This window comes from Austrofundulus limnaeus, unplaced genomic scaffold, assembly GCF_001266775.1.
Source record: "Austrofundulus limnaeus strain Quisiro unplaced genomic scaffold, Austrofundulus_limnaeus-1.0 Scaffold149, whole genome shotgun sequence".
Classification (NCBI taxonomy): domain Eukaryota; kingdom Metazoa; phylum Chordata; class Actinopteri; order Cyprinodontiformes; family Rivulidae; genus Austrofundulus; species Austrofundulus limnaeus.
The window spans coordinates 1034355-1051103 of record NW_013952551.1 but is presented as its reverse complement, the minus strand read 5'-3'; the positions used below and the strand labels follow the sequence as shown (position 1 = coordinate 1051103).

At 39.0% G+C, this 16749-nt stretch overlaps 1 protein-coding gene across 3 annotated transcripts in view; it reads right to left on the bottom strand.

Annotated features, from left to right (window-relative positions):
• sgcz (sarcoglycan zeta) overlaps positions 1–16749 on the bottom strand; it is a 539914-nt gene that overhangs the window by 88672 nt on the left and 434493 nt on the right. For all 3 annotated transcript variants that reach the window (XM_014016646.1, XM_014016647.1, XM_014016645.1), the window contains 2 exons: positions 10188–10310; positions 5910–5982 (listed from right to left, as the gene is read on the bottom strand). In XM_014016646.1, coding sequence (XP_013872100.1) covers positions 5910–5982; positions 10188–10310 — 196 coding nt within the window. The remainder of the gene's footprint in view (positions 1–5909; positions 5983–10187; positions 10311–16749) is intronic.

Here is a 16749-nt window from a genome sequence, read left to right as displayed (position 1 = left end):
ACAGATGCATGTATTGGCACACACACATACACACACACACACACACACACACACACACACACACACACACACACNATGTGGGCGGAGACAGCCCTACTCCTGATTGGTGGAGGTCTTCATGTGGGCGGAGACAGCCCTACTTGTTGAGTAGCTTGTTCTAGTCAGGCAGGAAGCAACATCTTTTTTAAATAAATTTTAGTGATAACTGGAGAAAGGAAGCAGCTAGCTGCATGAAGTTTGAACACCGTACACACGGAGAGACGATAACAACTAGTCTCAGTCAAACATCCTKAACCAGCCTGTAAAAAGATCACTAAATATCAATATGAATATGAATATTAGTCATAATTTGAGTCAGGAAGAAGCTTGCCACATGAAATTTTAAGTTAAATCATGTTTACATTTTCATATTTTTTAAATCATTGTTCTGTTTTAAACTGGACACAGACAGTTAATAATCATATTTTTTTTTACTATTATTACTTCCTCTTTTAAGTTGCCCCACAAGACAGTTAATCCAACCAATCATGATTAGGGTCAACTCCGCCCACACTAAGACTTCAGCCAATCACAGGTAGGGTTGTCTTTGCCCACAAGACAACATGTGGTTCAGTTTCTACATGTTAGGGACAGACTGAGACAATGGGACTCAGTTCTAGTGGTCCAGTTTCAAATAGGAATGAGCCTAAAGATGCTGACTGTGACGTCTCTTTTTTCATTAATGTTCAGCAGTCATCACTGCAGCTTTTACACATGTGGCAGAAAAAACTTTGTAAGAACTGTAGGAGGATTTCTGCTCCGGTTTCTGACCAATCAGAGAGCAGTTAAAGACTTCCTGTGACTCCATCCCTGCAGGGAGGTCAGATCCTGCTGGATGTGGTAAATCTGCAATCTGCCCCGTCCTCTCTGCAGCTCTACAGGGTTTCTGTGACGTCTCACACCCCCTCACTCCCTGCCTTCCTTCAGACTGGTGCTAACCCACCTCCAGGGGCCCCAACGTAGCCTCGAGTCGGTGTGTGTGTGTCTGTGTGTGTGAGGGAGGGGGTTTGGGGTGGGGGGTGCTGACTTTGGTCCTGGGTGGCTCACTAGAACTGCTGTGTGTGCCAGTTCCTGCAGGAAGCTGGACTCCCCTGACACACACACACACACACACACACACACACACACACACACACACACACACACACACACACACACACACGGAAATTTGTATAAATGGACAAACTTGCAAAATCAGCAAGGGATCAAATACTTATTACACCACCAATACATGCATCTGTATTAAACTGTTCAATACAGTGCTCTAGGTTCAATATGATCTTGTATTGAACAATACAGATTTAAAAATATATATTTCAGCTGTCTTCTGAATATGCACTGTGTTAACACATAATGTTGGTTCAGACGGTACCTGTTTAAGCTAAAACACAGAAAAAACAATGTTGACTCAAATAAGTGTGGAAACACTACCTTAACCTATAATCAGAGCATGTCTATACACACTGATTTAAAATCTGTTCCTCACTTTCATGAAAATGCGAACAAAGTAATTTTGTTTGAGAACAAGTGACAGACCAGTGGTTCTTAACCTTTTTTGAGGTACCGAACCCACCAGTTTTGTATGCACATCCACTGAACCTTTTTTAGTGATAAATAAAATATGATTTGTTTTCCCAAATTCAAGATAGGTAAATGTTTTTTTTTTTTACTGGTGTATAAAATGAGTCGTGCATGAATATCACCTTGCTCAAAGTACAAAACCAACACAGTGCGTGAACTCACAACAAATTACAGTATGACTTTATTCTGGCCCCCCAAAAGTATTTTGGCCCCATAAAAAAATTCAGCCCCCAAAATATATTTTTTTACTATTTTACTAATAAAAAAAAATTAGGATTTACTAAAGACTTTAACATATTTAAAATATTTTTAAGTTAATTTGTTTTTTGTATTTTTGAATCCACATCATACTTTTTTGGGGCCAGCACTGATTGTCCAAGCAATCTCACATGATCCTCTGCAGCAAGTGATGGCCAAGTGGGGAGTGTCGTCACAACTTTACACAAGTGTGTCTTTACCTCCGGCAGAGGCTCCGCCGAACCCCTGAGACCAACTCATCGAACCCCTAGGGTTCGATCAAACCCAGGTTAAGAACCACTGTGATAGATCCTTTTTTGGGCTTAATAACACTGACAATGTTGGACAAATGTTACCTCTAGGATCTAAAACTTCTAAACAAGCCATCACTAATACTCCTGTTAACAGACCATTCACTACAGCCTTCTTTAAATCAAAACAAGTCAGACTCCAAGCTGAACAAGATAGAACTTGACACAAACCATCGCTGATGTCCCCCGTCACGTGCAGTGTAATAATGGCAAAAAATATCGCAATATAAAAACACCCAGAGTATGATGGCATATATTTAGATCTACTGCTCTCGTTACGGAGCTACTGCCATTTGTATGTGATGTAAAGTTTGGCTACGGTGGCAGACATCTTGAATCACATGACCTTGCAAATGTCACTAGGGCTTGGACATTCAGTAGTGACCACTTGTTAGCAGTTTTGTTGGAATCATCACAGGCCTTCGTTATTTAAATCATCTCATAAGGTGAACAGACGGACTGATGACGTTTCTAAGCGCTGACCATGACTATGTGATAAAAATATACAAACTGGCTTAATCTTTTATGCAATCCTTAAAATGTGATTAAAAATTTGTATAAACATCTCATTTATAAAAATATACAGTAAATCCAGCATCATTTAGGGAAAACATAGACAGTCTGTTGAGGTCATTGACTATTACAGCCTGATGTTATAACTTGTATGGTCTCTAAACCCTCATCTCAGCTCCATTGTTGTTTCTATTATGTTTTCATCTGAACTGAAAACAAAAGTAAACACCATTCCTGCTGCACAAACACATTGATGTTGTTCCCTATTACAGCCTGTGTATCCATGTCCATGGTTTTTGAAACAAAGGGAACACATTACAAATGTGTGTGCACAGTTTCCTAAACCGAGAGAACTGATTCCTACAACCTCAAATTTGATGTGTACCCATGACTCCTGGCAGGCTCTGTAAGAAATGCACTTTTGGTGAGGAAAAAAAATCAAAGCTAACCACTGATGAGAACATTCAATGTGCTTCTATTTGTCTAAAAAATATTGTCTCTCACAGTCAACATAAAACCAGACAAATATCAACAAATTTTGTTTTAGAAAAAAATAAATAAAAATCATAATTGTCTCGGAATTGAAAACTTTAGCTGTGGATGTTTTCCTGTTTCCTGTCTCTCATTATCTGCTGCTGCTGCTCAGAATTCCTATAGGAATTTGCTTTGTTTTATTTATTTCATACATACTTATAACCCCTCCTGTCAAACTCTGCTCCTTTGTTTACCTCTTTGCCCCTATTTCCTAGAAGTCTTCATCAACAACCAAACGTTTTTGATCAGTAATTATTGTCATGCATTGCTTGGTTAGAACAACTGTTGTGAGAGTTTGTTTGCTTTTGTTAAATGTTTAAGGTAAACTGTGTTGTTGGCTCATCAATAGTTTAATGTGTAGCAGTTTATTTAGTGTGTGTTTTATGGCATAATGAAATAATGATGATAATTTGACAAAGTTTATGTGAAGAAGAAGACAGTTGTGAAGTACTTGACAAATTTTCAAGAAAGCCATAAGTGTTCTGAAATTTAATGCTGCTGATGAAAATTGATTTAATAGTCTTCCATTAATAAATACATTAACTTTTTTACACAACAAACAAGTATTCTTTACACTATTCTAGGACTGCTTCTGAAAAGATTTTTACTAAAGGCTTAAATTACGGATATATCGTCATCAGCTGCTGCAATTTTCTTCCTTAACCACTGTGACTGGATTGCACAATGTGGGATTGAGCATTCAGTTGTTATTTACTCCTGCTTCATTATTTTTTATAAATTTCAACAAATCTTGCTGAGGTTAGCCATGTCTTGATAATTGTCTTTGACACTTGACACATTTTGCACACTGTCATTGGATGAGGTGCTTTGTTTACAAAAAAAAAAAAAGGTCAAAACGGTTTTCAGGTGGTGTTAAATCCTGGCTTGGCCTGGTTGATTTAATATTTCAGCTTGTTGACATGAGCCTAGTAACATTATTTTGTGCATTTTCAGCTACTTTACATTGAATTTTATTGTTTTTAGGATACAAGATGCTTCCTTTAAAAAATAAAAATATGAATCTTTCCTAAAATTTCATGGAAACATCAATTATGAGCAATTATGGAAAACAAGGCAAAATGGTCAAATAGACTCCATTGTTTCAGCTATGATTTACTTGAATACACCCATACAAAGATCCATAACTTTCTTCATTCTTGAGACAGTCACTTGACTTCCATGTTATTTTGTAGAGTTTTTAATGTTCATTTTGAATCCGCTGTCAAATGTATTATTGGTGTGGGATAAAAGTTTTTATCCACATTCCTACTTATTTAATTCTGAAACTTAGAATATCAGTTATAAAAAAAGACACCTCTTTTACTGTGACAGGTGTTAAGGACAACACATTATGCATTGTAAAATATCCAACAATAGGTAAATTAATTGGACTTAAATAAAAAAAAGTGATTGGAAATGAACATCTTTGAGGGTAAAATCATGGAAACAAACACTGCAATGTGTGGGTTCTCAAATATCCATTGCTGATGCTTGCAAACACATATTTTATACATCTAAAAAAAAAACACGTTTTTAACATTAAAACTTGCAGAAGGTGCAAATCAGGCAATGTAAGGATGCTACATGAGGGGCAGATCTTTACAATTGGGAATTTCCAAGTACCTACAGTTAAATACCTTGACAGTCAAGCTTTGGGTTTAGATTTGTCATTATTGTCTCTAAGTCTGACATGTGACTTATTGCTAGTCAAAGATTTTCTGTGACCATCTGTTGCTTGAAGAATTTTTTTTATATACGTATATAACTTCTAACATCCCAGTGATTTTGTGACTCAATATTTGCCATCACAACATTTTGGTCACATGGTGATCATGAGATCAATCATGTCTTCACCTTATTCACCTTCACCTTATTAGTGTTGCAATGTAGTTTATAAATAATATAGATAGTTTTTAAAGGGGACATATGCAAAATCAACATTTTATGCAGTTTTTTCAAATGCATTTTGTTGTGTACTTAGAGTCTCTAGGAGAGCAGAAAAGTAGAATTCTGTTTCTCTCGTTGCTGCAAATATAGCTTTATATTCTTTTTGGGTCACAGTGCAACATCAAAACAAGTTGATCTGAGAAACACCTCAAACAAGGGGTGAAAAAGGGGCTTGTGGAGTTACAGTAAGGAGGAATTCAGACCAAAGTTTTGCAGTTCTACTTTATATAGACACCAACTGGATGATTTAAATGTGAAAAAGGATTTCAAAGCATCATATGCCTCCTTTAAGTTAATGTTTCTATATGTCTGCTTTTTTACAGTGATTTTATGACCCCTCCACATCTGTTGTAATAAAATTTTAACCACATGATGATCATCAGATCAATCATGTTTTCATCTTAGAGCTTCAAAATTGTTGTTTTTTAAGGGTGTAAAAAGCAAGTAAAATGTATGCATATTACATTGTATCTATGCTGTACAGTGTGTTCAGTGCACATTTTAGTGGAATGCGCCATTTGGTGACAGTCCGACCCTTGTACATGGCAGCTTTTGTTACCTTCTGTCAGGCCTGTCAGACTGCCAGTCAACACCACATGTCTTTTTTTAATTTTTTTTAATTTTTTTGCTCGGGGCTCATTACAAGTCATTAGCTTGCTGTCCATAGAGCTCGTCATTATCTGACTAAGCCGCTTAAGTTTTTCACCTGCAATGCTGAGACAGAAGACAGTTGTTTAAAGTACTTACTTTAGATCTTGGAAAGGTTCTGCCCTTACATGTGAAGTCTCAACTGAATGGCTGAACACCACTCCTTCACTCCCTGTTAAAAGAGGAAGAAACGAGAACACAGTGATCTGTTGTGGTGAATGAAGCACAATCTTGACAGATATTTTAAGGGTTTACAGAGCCTTAGATCTTGTGTAACAAAGAAAGTGTTTGCATTTTTGTGCAAACACTAAAGAAATAAATAGTTTTAAGAGCTGGAAAAAAATGTTGACAAAAATTGCAACTGCTGGTGTAAATATCTTAAATATTTAATCAAATCCTAAAAGCAAGATTTCTCTTTTTTTGATGATATCATAAAAAAATATCACTGAGATTGCATTCTCTTCTTTTCAAAACACATTTCCTATAGAAATGTAAAGGTTGGCTCTGATATAATGACGTACTTAGCCCCCCGTGTCCAGCAGTTACCTCTGCAGCTGTGAACAGATGCTTGGCACCGGCTCTTGCTGAGACGATACAGGCTGTATTGAAAGCTCAGCACCAGTACAAATTTAATACTGCATGAGGCAATGTTACTCACTGGCAGGCCCATAGATAACAAGGCGACTGAGACGTTGCTCAGAACTGAAACAGCGTTTGCCAAATTTGTTTTCTAGAAGAATCAAGGGCGTCCTTGAAAGCTCACACTTTCTGAAAACAATAATGAAAATTAAAGTGGACCTTTTTAAGTCCCGTTGTTTATTTCAGTTTTACACAATGCTGTTAATCTTTCTGACAATATGGCAGTGTTTTTTTTCCTTGCTTGCTTTTGGGTTTCATTGCCACTTTGTTGATTACATGAAATGTTTATGAGCTTGTCATCCTCCGTTTGGTGGCACCTGTCTTAGTGCACAGTGTCCCATGAAGTGTTTTCCAAGCAAAGCTACTGATCTGAAATCAACACACTTGACAACATTGTACACTCAATAAAAAAAACATTGTACACTCAAAGGAATAATGTGCTAAATTCATAATGTAGATGTTAAGAGAAGCATGGCATGACTCCAGCAGACATCAGTGCATGGACTAAAGAGATATGTTGTATATATATATATTTTTTTTTTTCCACTAGTTATTTTATTTCTTCCATCACAAAGTAGAGGACAACAATTTAACAGTCACCTCTATGCTCTCATCCTCTTTGAGTGCCTTTTCTAAATTGTCTAAAGCACTGTGTGTCCACATGTAGTTAAAGCTTCACCTTTGAAAGCTTAATTTTTAAGGCTCACGTCAATGCCTGTTGTGTTAGTCATCAACAATAACATGGAAACAAACCACTGAAACAAAACTACGGGCAGTAAAAGGTCTGTGCTGCTCCCGATTATGTTTGGCTTCACTCAGTACAGCCCATCAATACTAAACAGTCTCAAAAATGATTTTTAAATACTTTAATGTTTTCCACGGTTTTTAAAATCTTAATGGGGGGGGGGGGTATACAAAATCAACTTGTTTGAGCTTTATATCATATGTCATTCCCACATCAAAAACTTACTCTGTAGCTGTGTTTCCATTGCAAATGTGTGCAAAACTTTGTTGATATTCTGGTAATGTGAAAAGAACACAGTTTCGCAATTGCGGTGTTTCTTTTAAGTAAGAAATCCTATTAAAATCACGCGTGAATACGTTTATTCTCGTGATAAGTCATTACAAACATGGCAGCAACGGATGTAAACACTTACATGAGATATATTCATATTTCTACCATGGCACTAGCGCTCATCATCAGCCATCAGAGGAGACGTCGGCATCTTATTGAGGATTTCGAGCAACAAGCCCCTTCTGCTTGGGAGCAGGTACGTATGTGGCGTTTTTGGGAAATTGTAGTCAGTGGTTTTACTACTTTCTGTTACTACTTTGATGATTTTACTACTACTTCTACTTCCTGATGTCTTTGTTGTCTTTTTTGCCAGTAGAAACATTCGGTTGTTGATCATGTGACTCTTGTGATGCGAAAATAGTGTTTCCATTACAGTTTTGCGAAATACACCAATTTTGATACAGCTGAAAAACAACCATATCTTAATGCAAAACCATTTTGTAAAAAAAAAAAAAATGTAAGTTTTTTTCGAAACTGGCATGTTTCCAATAAGCAAATTTATTTTTGCAATTCTAATTTGCGCATTTTTATGGACAATGGAAACACAGCTAGTGTTGCTTTGACTCATTAATGCATGTTTGCAAAATCCTTGAATCTCCTGTGGTATTTGTACATAGCTCCGCCCTGGAGGCTCTGTCCCCAGCAGAGCTCCCACCCCACAGAGCACCCCTCCCTCAAAACATTGTTGTGAAGACATGCTGAAGAGGGGGCGTCAGAAATGGTAGGAGGCTCTTAGAGACAGAGGTTAATTTCCAGGCATTCAGATTTATATACAGCATTTTCATTACAACTGAAGGTAACATAGTTACTTGATAGTGGTATAGAATTGAAGTATGTGCCTGGAAAATACAGTGCACTATGTAAGTCCTACACCCCTTAAAATAATTTTTCATCTCCTCACCTCAATATATACTAAGCTCTAAAAGTAAGATGTAAAGTAAAATGTGTGTGTGGTAGATTATTTATTTGTTATAACAGTCCTTCTTGGCAAAACATTTTATACCGGTCACTTGATTGGCAACACCTGGGGGGACCAGAAGCTCAAAACAAGTGTCAAAAACAACAGCAAAATAAACTAAATTAATCAAATAAATGTAGCAGAAATGATTTGGCAAATGTTTCATGTGTGCAACAGACATACTCAGCTAAAACTGCTCATCCCACAAATGCATGTTCCTTACAAATATGGCAAAGGGAAACTAACAGGCTTTCCACAATGTAAGATTTATTGTCAAGAGGCAATGTTAAAATGAATAAATAATCTACCAAACACAAAGTTCCTTATTTTTGTTTAAGTTTTTTATTTTATTTATTTATTTATTTTGTGGTGATTCGCTGACAGTAGTTTCAGATGTTCTAAAACATGTTTTACATGGACTTTTAAGTTGTACAGTACCTTGTCTTTTGATGCAGTATTTGTCAAAACATATGTCTTTAAAATACATCTATGAATTAATTTTAGTTCTTTGTAGAACATATTTAATAAGATTGAACAGAAAGTAAAAGCAGATTGGAGGTGAAATGTTGTTCAAATGAATAATTAAGAATTAGAAATGACATTTTTTAAATTACCCAAAACAGGAAAATCAAAACAGCAGTTAAAATGAGAAACAGTGATCCTCTGAAATCTTCTAAACCTTTGAGAATGTCAAAATGTGGTGCAGCGCTACACACATTAGGCTTTCATGGTAGAATGATCACACAGAAGACATTCTTCTAAAACAACTCATGGCAGCTTGCCGGGACTTTGCAAAATTGCACCTGGATGATTCTCAGACCATGAGAGAAAAAGAGCTGAAAATATTCTCCAGAGTTTTCAGCATTCAAAGTTGTGTCAGAGGGTTTACATCTCAACAAGACAACACAAAACACACAAAAATAAAACAAACTCAAGTAACTTCAAGAGGTAATGCTACAGAAAAAGCTGAGTGGTCAAAGCAGGGAGCAAATGTGAAGCTCAAATTAAATCTGCACTTAAGCTGCACATTTAAACTTGTCCAGCTTGACTGATTCTGACTGCCCCAAACTTGAAGGGTAAAAAAGATAGTACTATCTATTTTACTGTATTTTTTTTTTTTTACAAATTTTAAACTATTTTACTAGATTGTACAAAAAAACGTATTAAAATATTGTATATGGTTTTTTTTTGTTTTGTTTTGACTTTGCAAAAAAATGTCTTTTGTTGTGGCATGACAAAATATGTGTAAAATGATATAAAACTGAGGAGGCGTCTTAAAATATTTTCACAATTCTAAATTAACCATCTTCTACTTGTCTGTAATAAACAGTAAAACTCTTGATTTACTTGTGAATTTGGAAAATAAACAAAATATCTGATTCATGTGTGCTTTACAGTATTTTATACTTGTAGAATACAGAAAATGATTTGTTGTGCTGGTTATCAGGTTTTGGCATAATACAGTATTCAGTATGTACTCTGTGTACACACACAGACAGACAGATAGATGCAATTAAAACAAAAAAACATTGTATTGTATTTACATTGCATTTCTTGATGTCTATGACAACAAAAATGAGCTGAACTAAAATGGTAGTTTCAGTTGTATTGCTGCTTCTCGTCAGAGAATTAAATGACAAATTTAAAATGAACAGTGGTGTCTAAACTAAACGAAAAATACATGTTTTTTAATGCATAATCCCACCTGTAACTTTAAGTTTCTCAGTTCCAATGCTGATCTCTTCTTCATCTGCAGAGAACAGGACTCGCTCACCATCAGTGCTCCTCACCTCAAACCGCTGACACTGAGCTTCAACCATTTCTGAACCTGAAACAACACAAAACAGATGCTTTACTGTAGACATACTGTAGACAATGGGAATGGCTTAATATGTAGATTGTGTTTTATATAATCTCTCATACAACCATTAGTGTAAGAATGTTTCATATTAACAACTAAAAGGATCTAAATGGTGAGCAGAAAGCTTTGGGCATTTATACAAACCTTCAAAATGGCAACTATTAACACATGTAATCAAAGCAAATGTACATAAATCAAATGTCTCTTTCAGCACAAATAACAATTTGGGTTTGTGCTCTACAAAAAACACAGCTGCCAATGCTTTTGCTTCTTTTTTCTACTACTTGATCTAAAAAAAAGCAATCGTGACTGGCTATAACAGTTATGTTTTTTATTGTTTCAAAAGTTATAGTTTTGTAGCATGTTTATTAAATTTTATACCAAATAAACAAATGAAAGAGCATCTCGTCATGGGCTGTGCATAAAACAACTGTAATTAGTTTCTCTTTTATTTTGCATATTTCCGAGCAAAATCACCTCGAAGCTGCTGTTGTCTTGAAAAACTCAAAATGGTATATCAAAACAAAGAATATTTTATACATTGTAAATTTATACTCCTCACCCCCCTCCAAAATAAATGAATAAAAATCCTGAATGATTACAACGCTGAAGCTAACAAACAGAAAAAGCTGCTTGTGCAACATCTCATCTTGTTAACATCGTTAACATTTCCTGTTTTCAAGCAGCCATAGCAAAGTTCCTAATTATCTGTATTCATTAATTGTGTTTTTGTGTTTGCACGACAGTTTCCTGTTCCACTGGTGTTCGGTGTCTCATCAGCTCCTCTCGTAGACTGTGAAGGCACTTTGACAATGGAAAGAAAGGAAAGGGGGAAAAAAAAGAACTAGAAAGCACTATAATCTGGCTTTTAACTGTAATTGGACGGGTTACAATTGGCATTCAGCACCGAGTCGGTGAGTCAGCACCAAGAGCTCCAGCTCTGACTGGCGGATGTAAACGAAACATTTAGGTGAATAGTCAGATTTTCAGTGAGTGTGCTGCAGTAGGAGTGGGCACGGCTAACATTTTTGCTTTAATAAAACACAAACTGCAGCATTTCACAGCAGAGGTACTGAAAATGATAGCATCACTCTGATTTTGTTACTGGTCTGCACTGCGGCTGGCAGCTCAGCTTTACTTTCATTGTACTGGGCCGGTCAAAAGGAATTGTGCATCTTATTAGAAAGTGGTTGACCTCAGTTTGTCGATTATGATTTCTTACACTGGAGAAGATGATGAGGTTGTTGTGCTGGTCCAAACGTCACTCACTGAGCAAACCCCACTGCTACTGAAAGAATTTGATCACTTTGTTTTGGCAGATGTGTTCCATTTAAAACATCTACATGAACACTCACATTGGTTTAAAAGGCATAATTTGCTCTGCTGTGCGGAGAGTGGAGTGGAGCAGACAAACACATGCAGTGGAGGAGTCAAGAGACTGGAGAAGTGAAGATAAAGCTATTCAAGCTGACAACAATATAATGATGCACACTCATGCTACTGTTGTGCTGCTATTTTCAGCTGATTCCTCTGCAACGAAAGCTTTCCAGCAAAGTTTTAATCCACCAAAGTGCAACGCTGCTGATGACGTTTTCGTCTAAATTTAACATAAAGTTCCTGGGTGTTGATTGCGACGCTGACCTTTTTGCTCGCCTGCGTCAAACACATTTGTCTTTGTCTTTTGGAACTTCCTTATTTGAAAACTGGTCACTGATTTTCTGTGCCTGCGTTACACAAACAGTGTTTAGGGGGTTGATAAATCCTCAGAGGAAAATAACACAGACCTTTGACAAAATGCACATCAATCATCAAGCTGAGTGATTTTATTATTATTTTTTTTTATTATTATTATTATTATTATTATTAATAATATTATTATTATTATTTTATTGTGTGTGTTTCCTCACAAAGCATTTAACCCAGTTACTTCAGAATCAGAAGCAGTGATTTAAAATACAATCCTGTCGGCTTCATTGGCTGACTTTTCTCACATCTGGAAATGTTAGGTGTAAGAACACAGCAAGGATATTAAACTGTATGATCTAAAGAAAAAAATCAGCAGGATTTACCAGTGCCTTTGACAAGATTTAGCTTTAAACATTGTTAAAGACTAGCTTGTATCTGTATTTTAAAGCCCTGTCAAACTAACATTTTAGACAACACGCCAACTTGTGAAAGTTTTGTCGGACGCTGAAGATAGAAAAAAATAGATTCCTCTTATATACATACTGTAATGTTAACCTTTAGATCAAATATATAAACTTTAAGCACAAGCATAAGTAGTCATTACATTTTCAAAGGTCTGTATACATTGTTTAAAACATAGTGTGACAAGGTCTTTCAGGTTAAAAAAGAGGAACTTGTAATAGAATTTATGTATTTCCTAAGCCAGGGGTTCCCAAACTTTTCCATGCCATACCCCCGCACCCCTCCTCCCCAACATTCGCTCTTGCCAGGGACCTTCTTGGGAACCCACAAACAATGATACAAAATGTGTAAGGAAACATCAACTTTTCGAATGTTTTTTCTCACTTTTATTCACTATTCAATAATTATTACATTCATTTAGAGTAACACTTTTATTAACTAACATGTTTTAAATACTATTCTATTCCCACTGGAAAAAAAAAACTACTTTTCAACAAACCGTTGATGATAAGAACAGAACAAAATAAATCTAATTTCTAAGTTCTCATACTGTATATATTAAAATAAAAATAGTATTTTAAAATTATTGAAAAACAGATTTGACTTATTGATATTGATTTAAAATATTTATTAGATGTTTTTTGTTTTTTTTCTCATCTTCCGTCCGGCATCCCGAGGCCTCCCTGGTGGCCCCCACTTTGAAAAACACTATCCTAAGCGTTTTCACCAACAGGTTGAGCTAGTGCAAACACACGACTTGTGGATTGTGATCATCATGGTATGCACAGTTTCACAAACTGTATAGGCACTAGCCCATGTGCCAGTAAACGCATTTATTTGTGACAGCAATAACTGATTTTCATCATAAGTGTTGATACTGGGTGGCTCAGCTGGTAGAGCTCTTGCCTCTTAACGAGAAGGTTGCTGGATTGAATCTCAGCCGGAGACCCTTCTGGGTAGAGTTTGCATGTACTCTCTAGGCATGTGTGGGTTTTCTCAGACTACTCCAGTTTCTTCTCATAGACCAAAGACATGACTGTAACCTGACAGAGACATACACAGGTACAGGGCAGAGCCTACTATCATTATGGATGAATGTCCCCTGCAGTGGTGGGCTGCTCATTGTGGAGTCCACAACAAGCTTGCTCTGCTTGCCCACAAATATCTCGCATCTCCAGCCTCCACTGTTCTTTGCGAAAGACTCTTTTCCCTAGCAGGCCACATTGTTAACAAGAAGTGATCAGCTATACGTTCAGAAAATGTTAACCAGTTGGTTTTTCTCAGCAACTGGCTGAAAGAAGAGTAGAGAAGCACAAAGGGTCTATGTGTTCAAATCTGCTCTAAACGTTGATCCTTATTCATTTAATATTGATGTGTCACAGTATTATTTCATTGGTGTGACATGATTTTAGCTGTTTTTGTGCAATCAAGGTGATATTTTTTCAAGTTTGCCCTCAAAATATTGATCCTTATTTGTTTAATATTCATGAGTCACAGTATTATTTATTTATTGCCATGTGATTGAACAGCTGAGGTCCTGAGGTTGAGGTCATCCCCTCTCCTTCGGGAGGAGACGAGAGCGAAGATGCAGTTTTGGGGAACTCGCCTGGCGGTGAAGCCCACTCCTGCATCTGGTTCCTCTCAGCGTCACCTATGTCGGCGGAGAAAGGTGGCGGTCCCTCCTGAGCCTGAATATGACCCCGACTTTGATCCTGAGAGCGATCCCAACTGCCCCAAGTACATCGGCTACTGTTCTGCCGGGCCGATGATTTTTGGCTCTCCAGTCCCGCCTCCTCCTCTCCCATCAACATCTCCTCCGAGAGGGTCCCGGATGTCGCCTCCTCCAGTGCTGCCTCTGAGGGGGTCCCGGACATCTCTCACTCCTGTGTCACCTCTAAGAGGGCTACTGAGACCTCCAGCCTCCAGCACCTCCGAGTGGATCTATGCCTCCACCTCCTGCGCTCTTCGCTCCTGTGAGAGGATCGATGCCTCCACCTCCATTTTTGCTCCCCAGAGGGTTGATGCCTCCACAGCCTCCTGCGCTCCATTGAATGTCGACGCTTTCTACAGCCATCTACACTCCGGTGAGATTCGACGCTGCTACCCCCTGTGTGGAAGGTCTTAGGGGGGAGGAGGTGGTGGTCAACACCCTGGCTGCTGTGGCAGTATTTATGACTGCAGCTCTGGAGGAGATGTTTTCCACGCCTGCTGCAGCTTCAGAGTCTTCAGAGCCAGAACCAGCACTTGAGCCTACAAGACCCCCAGGTCAGACTGTGAAGTCCCCAGGCCAGCATGAGCCTACTGAGCCCCTGGGTCAGATTGTGAAATCCCTGGGTCTGCCTGAGGCTCTCAAGGTCTCCATGCTGATCTCTGCTCCTGAGATCTCTACGTCAGCCCCACCTGAACTCTCAACGTCTGCTGCTGCTGTTGTACCTCCAGAGTCAGCGTCTGTGTCAGCACCAGAACTCTCTGAGCCCAAGCTCGCACCAGAGTCCGCGGAGTCCGTGCCAGAACCAGAGCCTTCAGGGTCCTCGGGTTGAATTTTAGAGTCCCCGAGCCTGCCTGAGTCTCCTGAGTCTACACCGGTCTCTGCTCCAGAGGACTCCTTGCCATCTGCAGCTGAGGTCTCCACCCCACCTGAGCTCTCACCACCAGCTGCAGAGTCTCCAGTGCCGGCCCCTGCAGAGTTTCCAGAGCTGGCCCCTGCAGAGTCTTCAGAGCCAGCCCCTCCAGAGTCTCCAGAGCCCCATCCTCGTTGTGGCCGGGCTCCAGGCCGCTCACCTGAGATCCATCTCCTCCGCGGCTGAGTCCCGCTCCATCCTCCAGAGCTCCACCTCCGATGTGGTTGGATCCACGGCCGCCCTCCAGAGCTCAAAGCTCCGCCTCCGATGCTGTCGGATCCACGGCAGCCCATCAGAGCTCCACCTCCGCTGTGGCCGAGTCCACGGTCGCCCTCCAGAGCTCCGCCTCCGCTGCAGCCGAGTCCATGGCTGCCCTCCAGTGCTCCGCCTCCGCAGCGGCCGAGTCCACGGTTGTCTGCCTGAGCCCTTTCCTCATCTTTGTTGGGTCCCTGGGTGCCCACCTGAACTTTCCGCCCTCTTTAGATGTGCCTAGGGCCATCTAGTGACTTTTTTGTTGTTGTTTATTTTTTCACAGGACATTTCCTGTCGGTTTTTGGTTTCATTCATTTTGTGTGGTTTTTTTTGTTTTCATGTTTTTGTGTTTCTTTCATTGTCTCATTTCTTGCCCTCCATCCTGTATTGTTGTTGTTCTGTCAGTGTGCCCAAGGGCAGCTCTGACTACAGTTGTAGTTTGCCATAAACAGTGTGTGAGTGTGTGTGTGTGCATGGGTGAATGTCTGCAGTGTAAAGCGCTTTGAGTGTCCTGGATGGATAGAAAGGCACTATATAAGTACAGTCCATTTACTATATATATTTACATTTGTTTGTCACCCCCCCCCCGACTCCCTCCCGTGTCCGTACCATTTCGTCGGGTGACGATACGTAGAGGGGAGGTATTGTGAGGTTGTGTGTTTTTGTCTTTTGTCATACCTCCCTCTTGTGTTCCCTTGTCATCATTATGCTTCTTTTCCATCAGATTGTTACTTCCTTCTGTTACACACACCTGTCAATCAGTGTTCTCTCAGCTGTTGTCAATCCTCTCTTTTCCTCTGTGTATGAATACCTCTCTCTTGTCCTCACACCCTCACTGGTTCATTGTTTGGTTTCTCCACCAACAGTTGTGGTTTCCTTCACTGTCCCCTTGTTGTACTTTAAGCTTTTGTTTATTTAGCTGCCCTGCCAGCTTTTTGGTTTTATTTTTGTTAAAATAAGTATTTTTCTTCAAAAACTCTCACCTCCATCCAGATTTGGGTTCATTCCTTGTCTAAACCTTAACATTATCATTACTGCACAGGGACAATGACTGATATCTGTATAAAAGTCTCATTTTCATTAACGGTCATGCTTTAAGTAACGTTTTAGGAGTGTAGTGTCAAAGTGGATGAGCTTAAAGTGTAACTTACCCCCCCGTGAAAAGATAACTCCGCCCCAAGGCGAAATTTGAAAAATGCATCAAAGTGGGTAGGGGAGGGGGTGTGGGTGGAGGAAGGGGGGTTAGAGAGCGGAGGTGTGGCCAGGTCGAGAGAACGTGACAGGCAGCTAGCATTAGCATAATTGATGCTGCGGACATGTAAGCGCTGGCTGTGAAGCAGGAGGAAAGGAGAGGGGGAAAAGTAACTTATTTCTAGAGGCAGAAC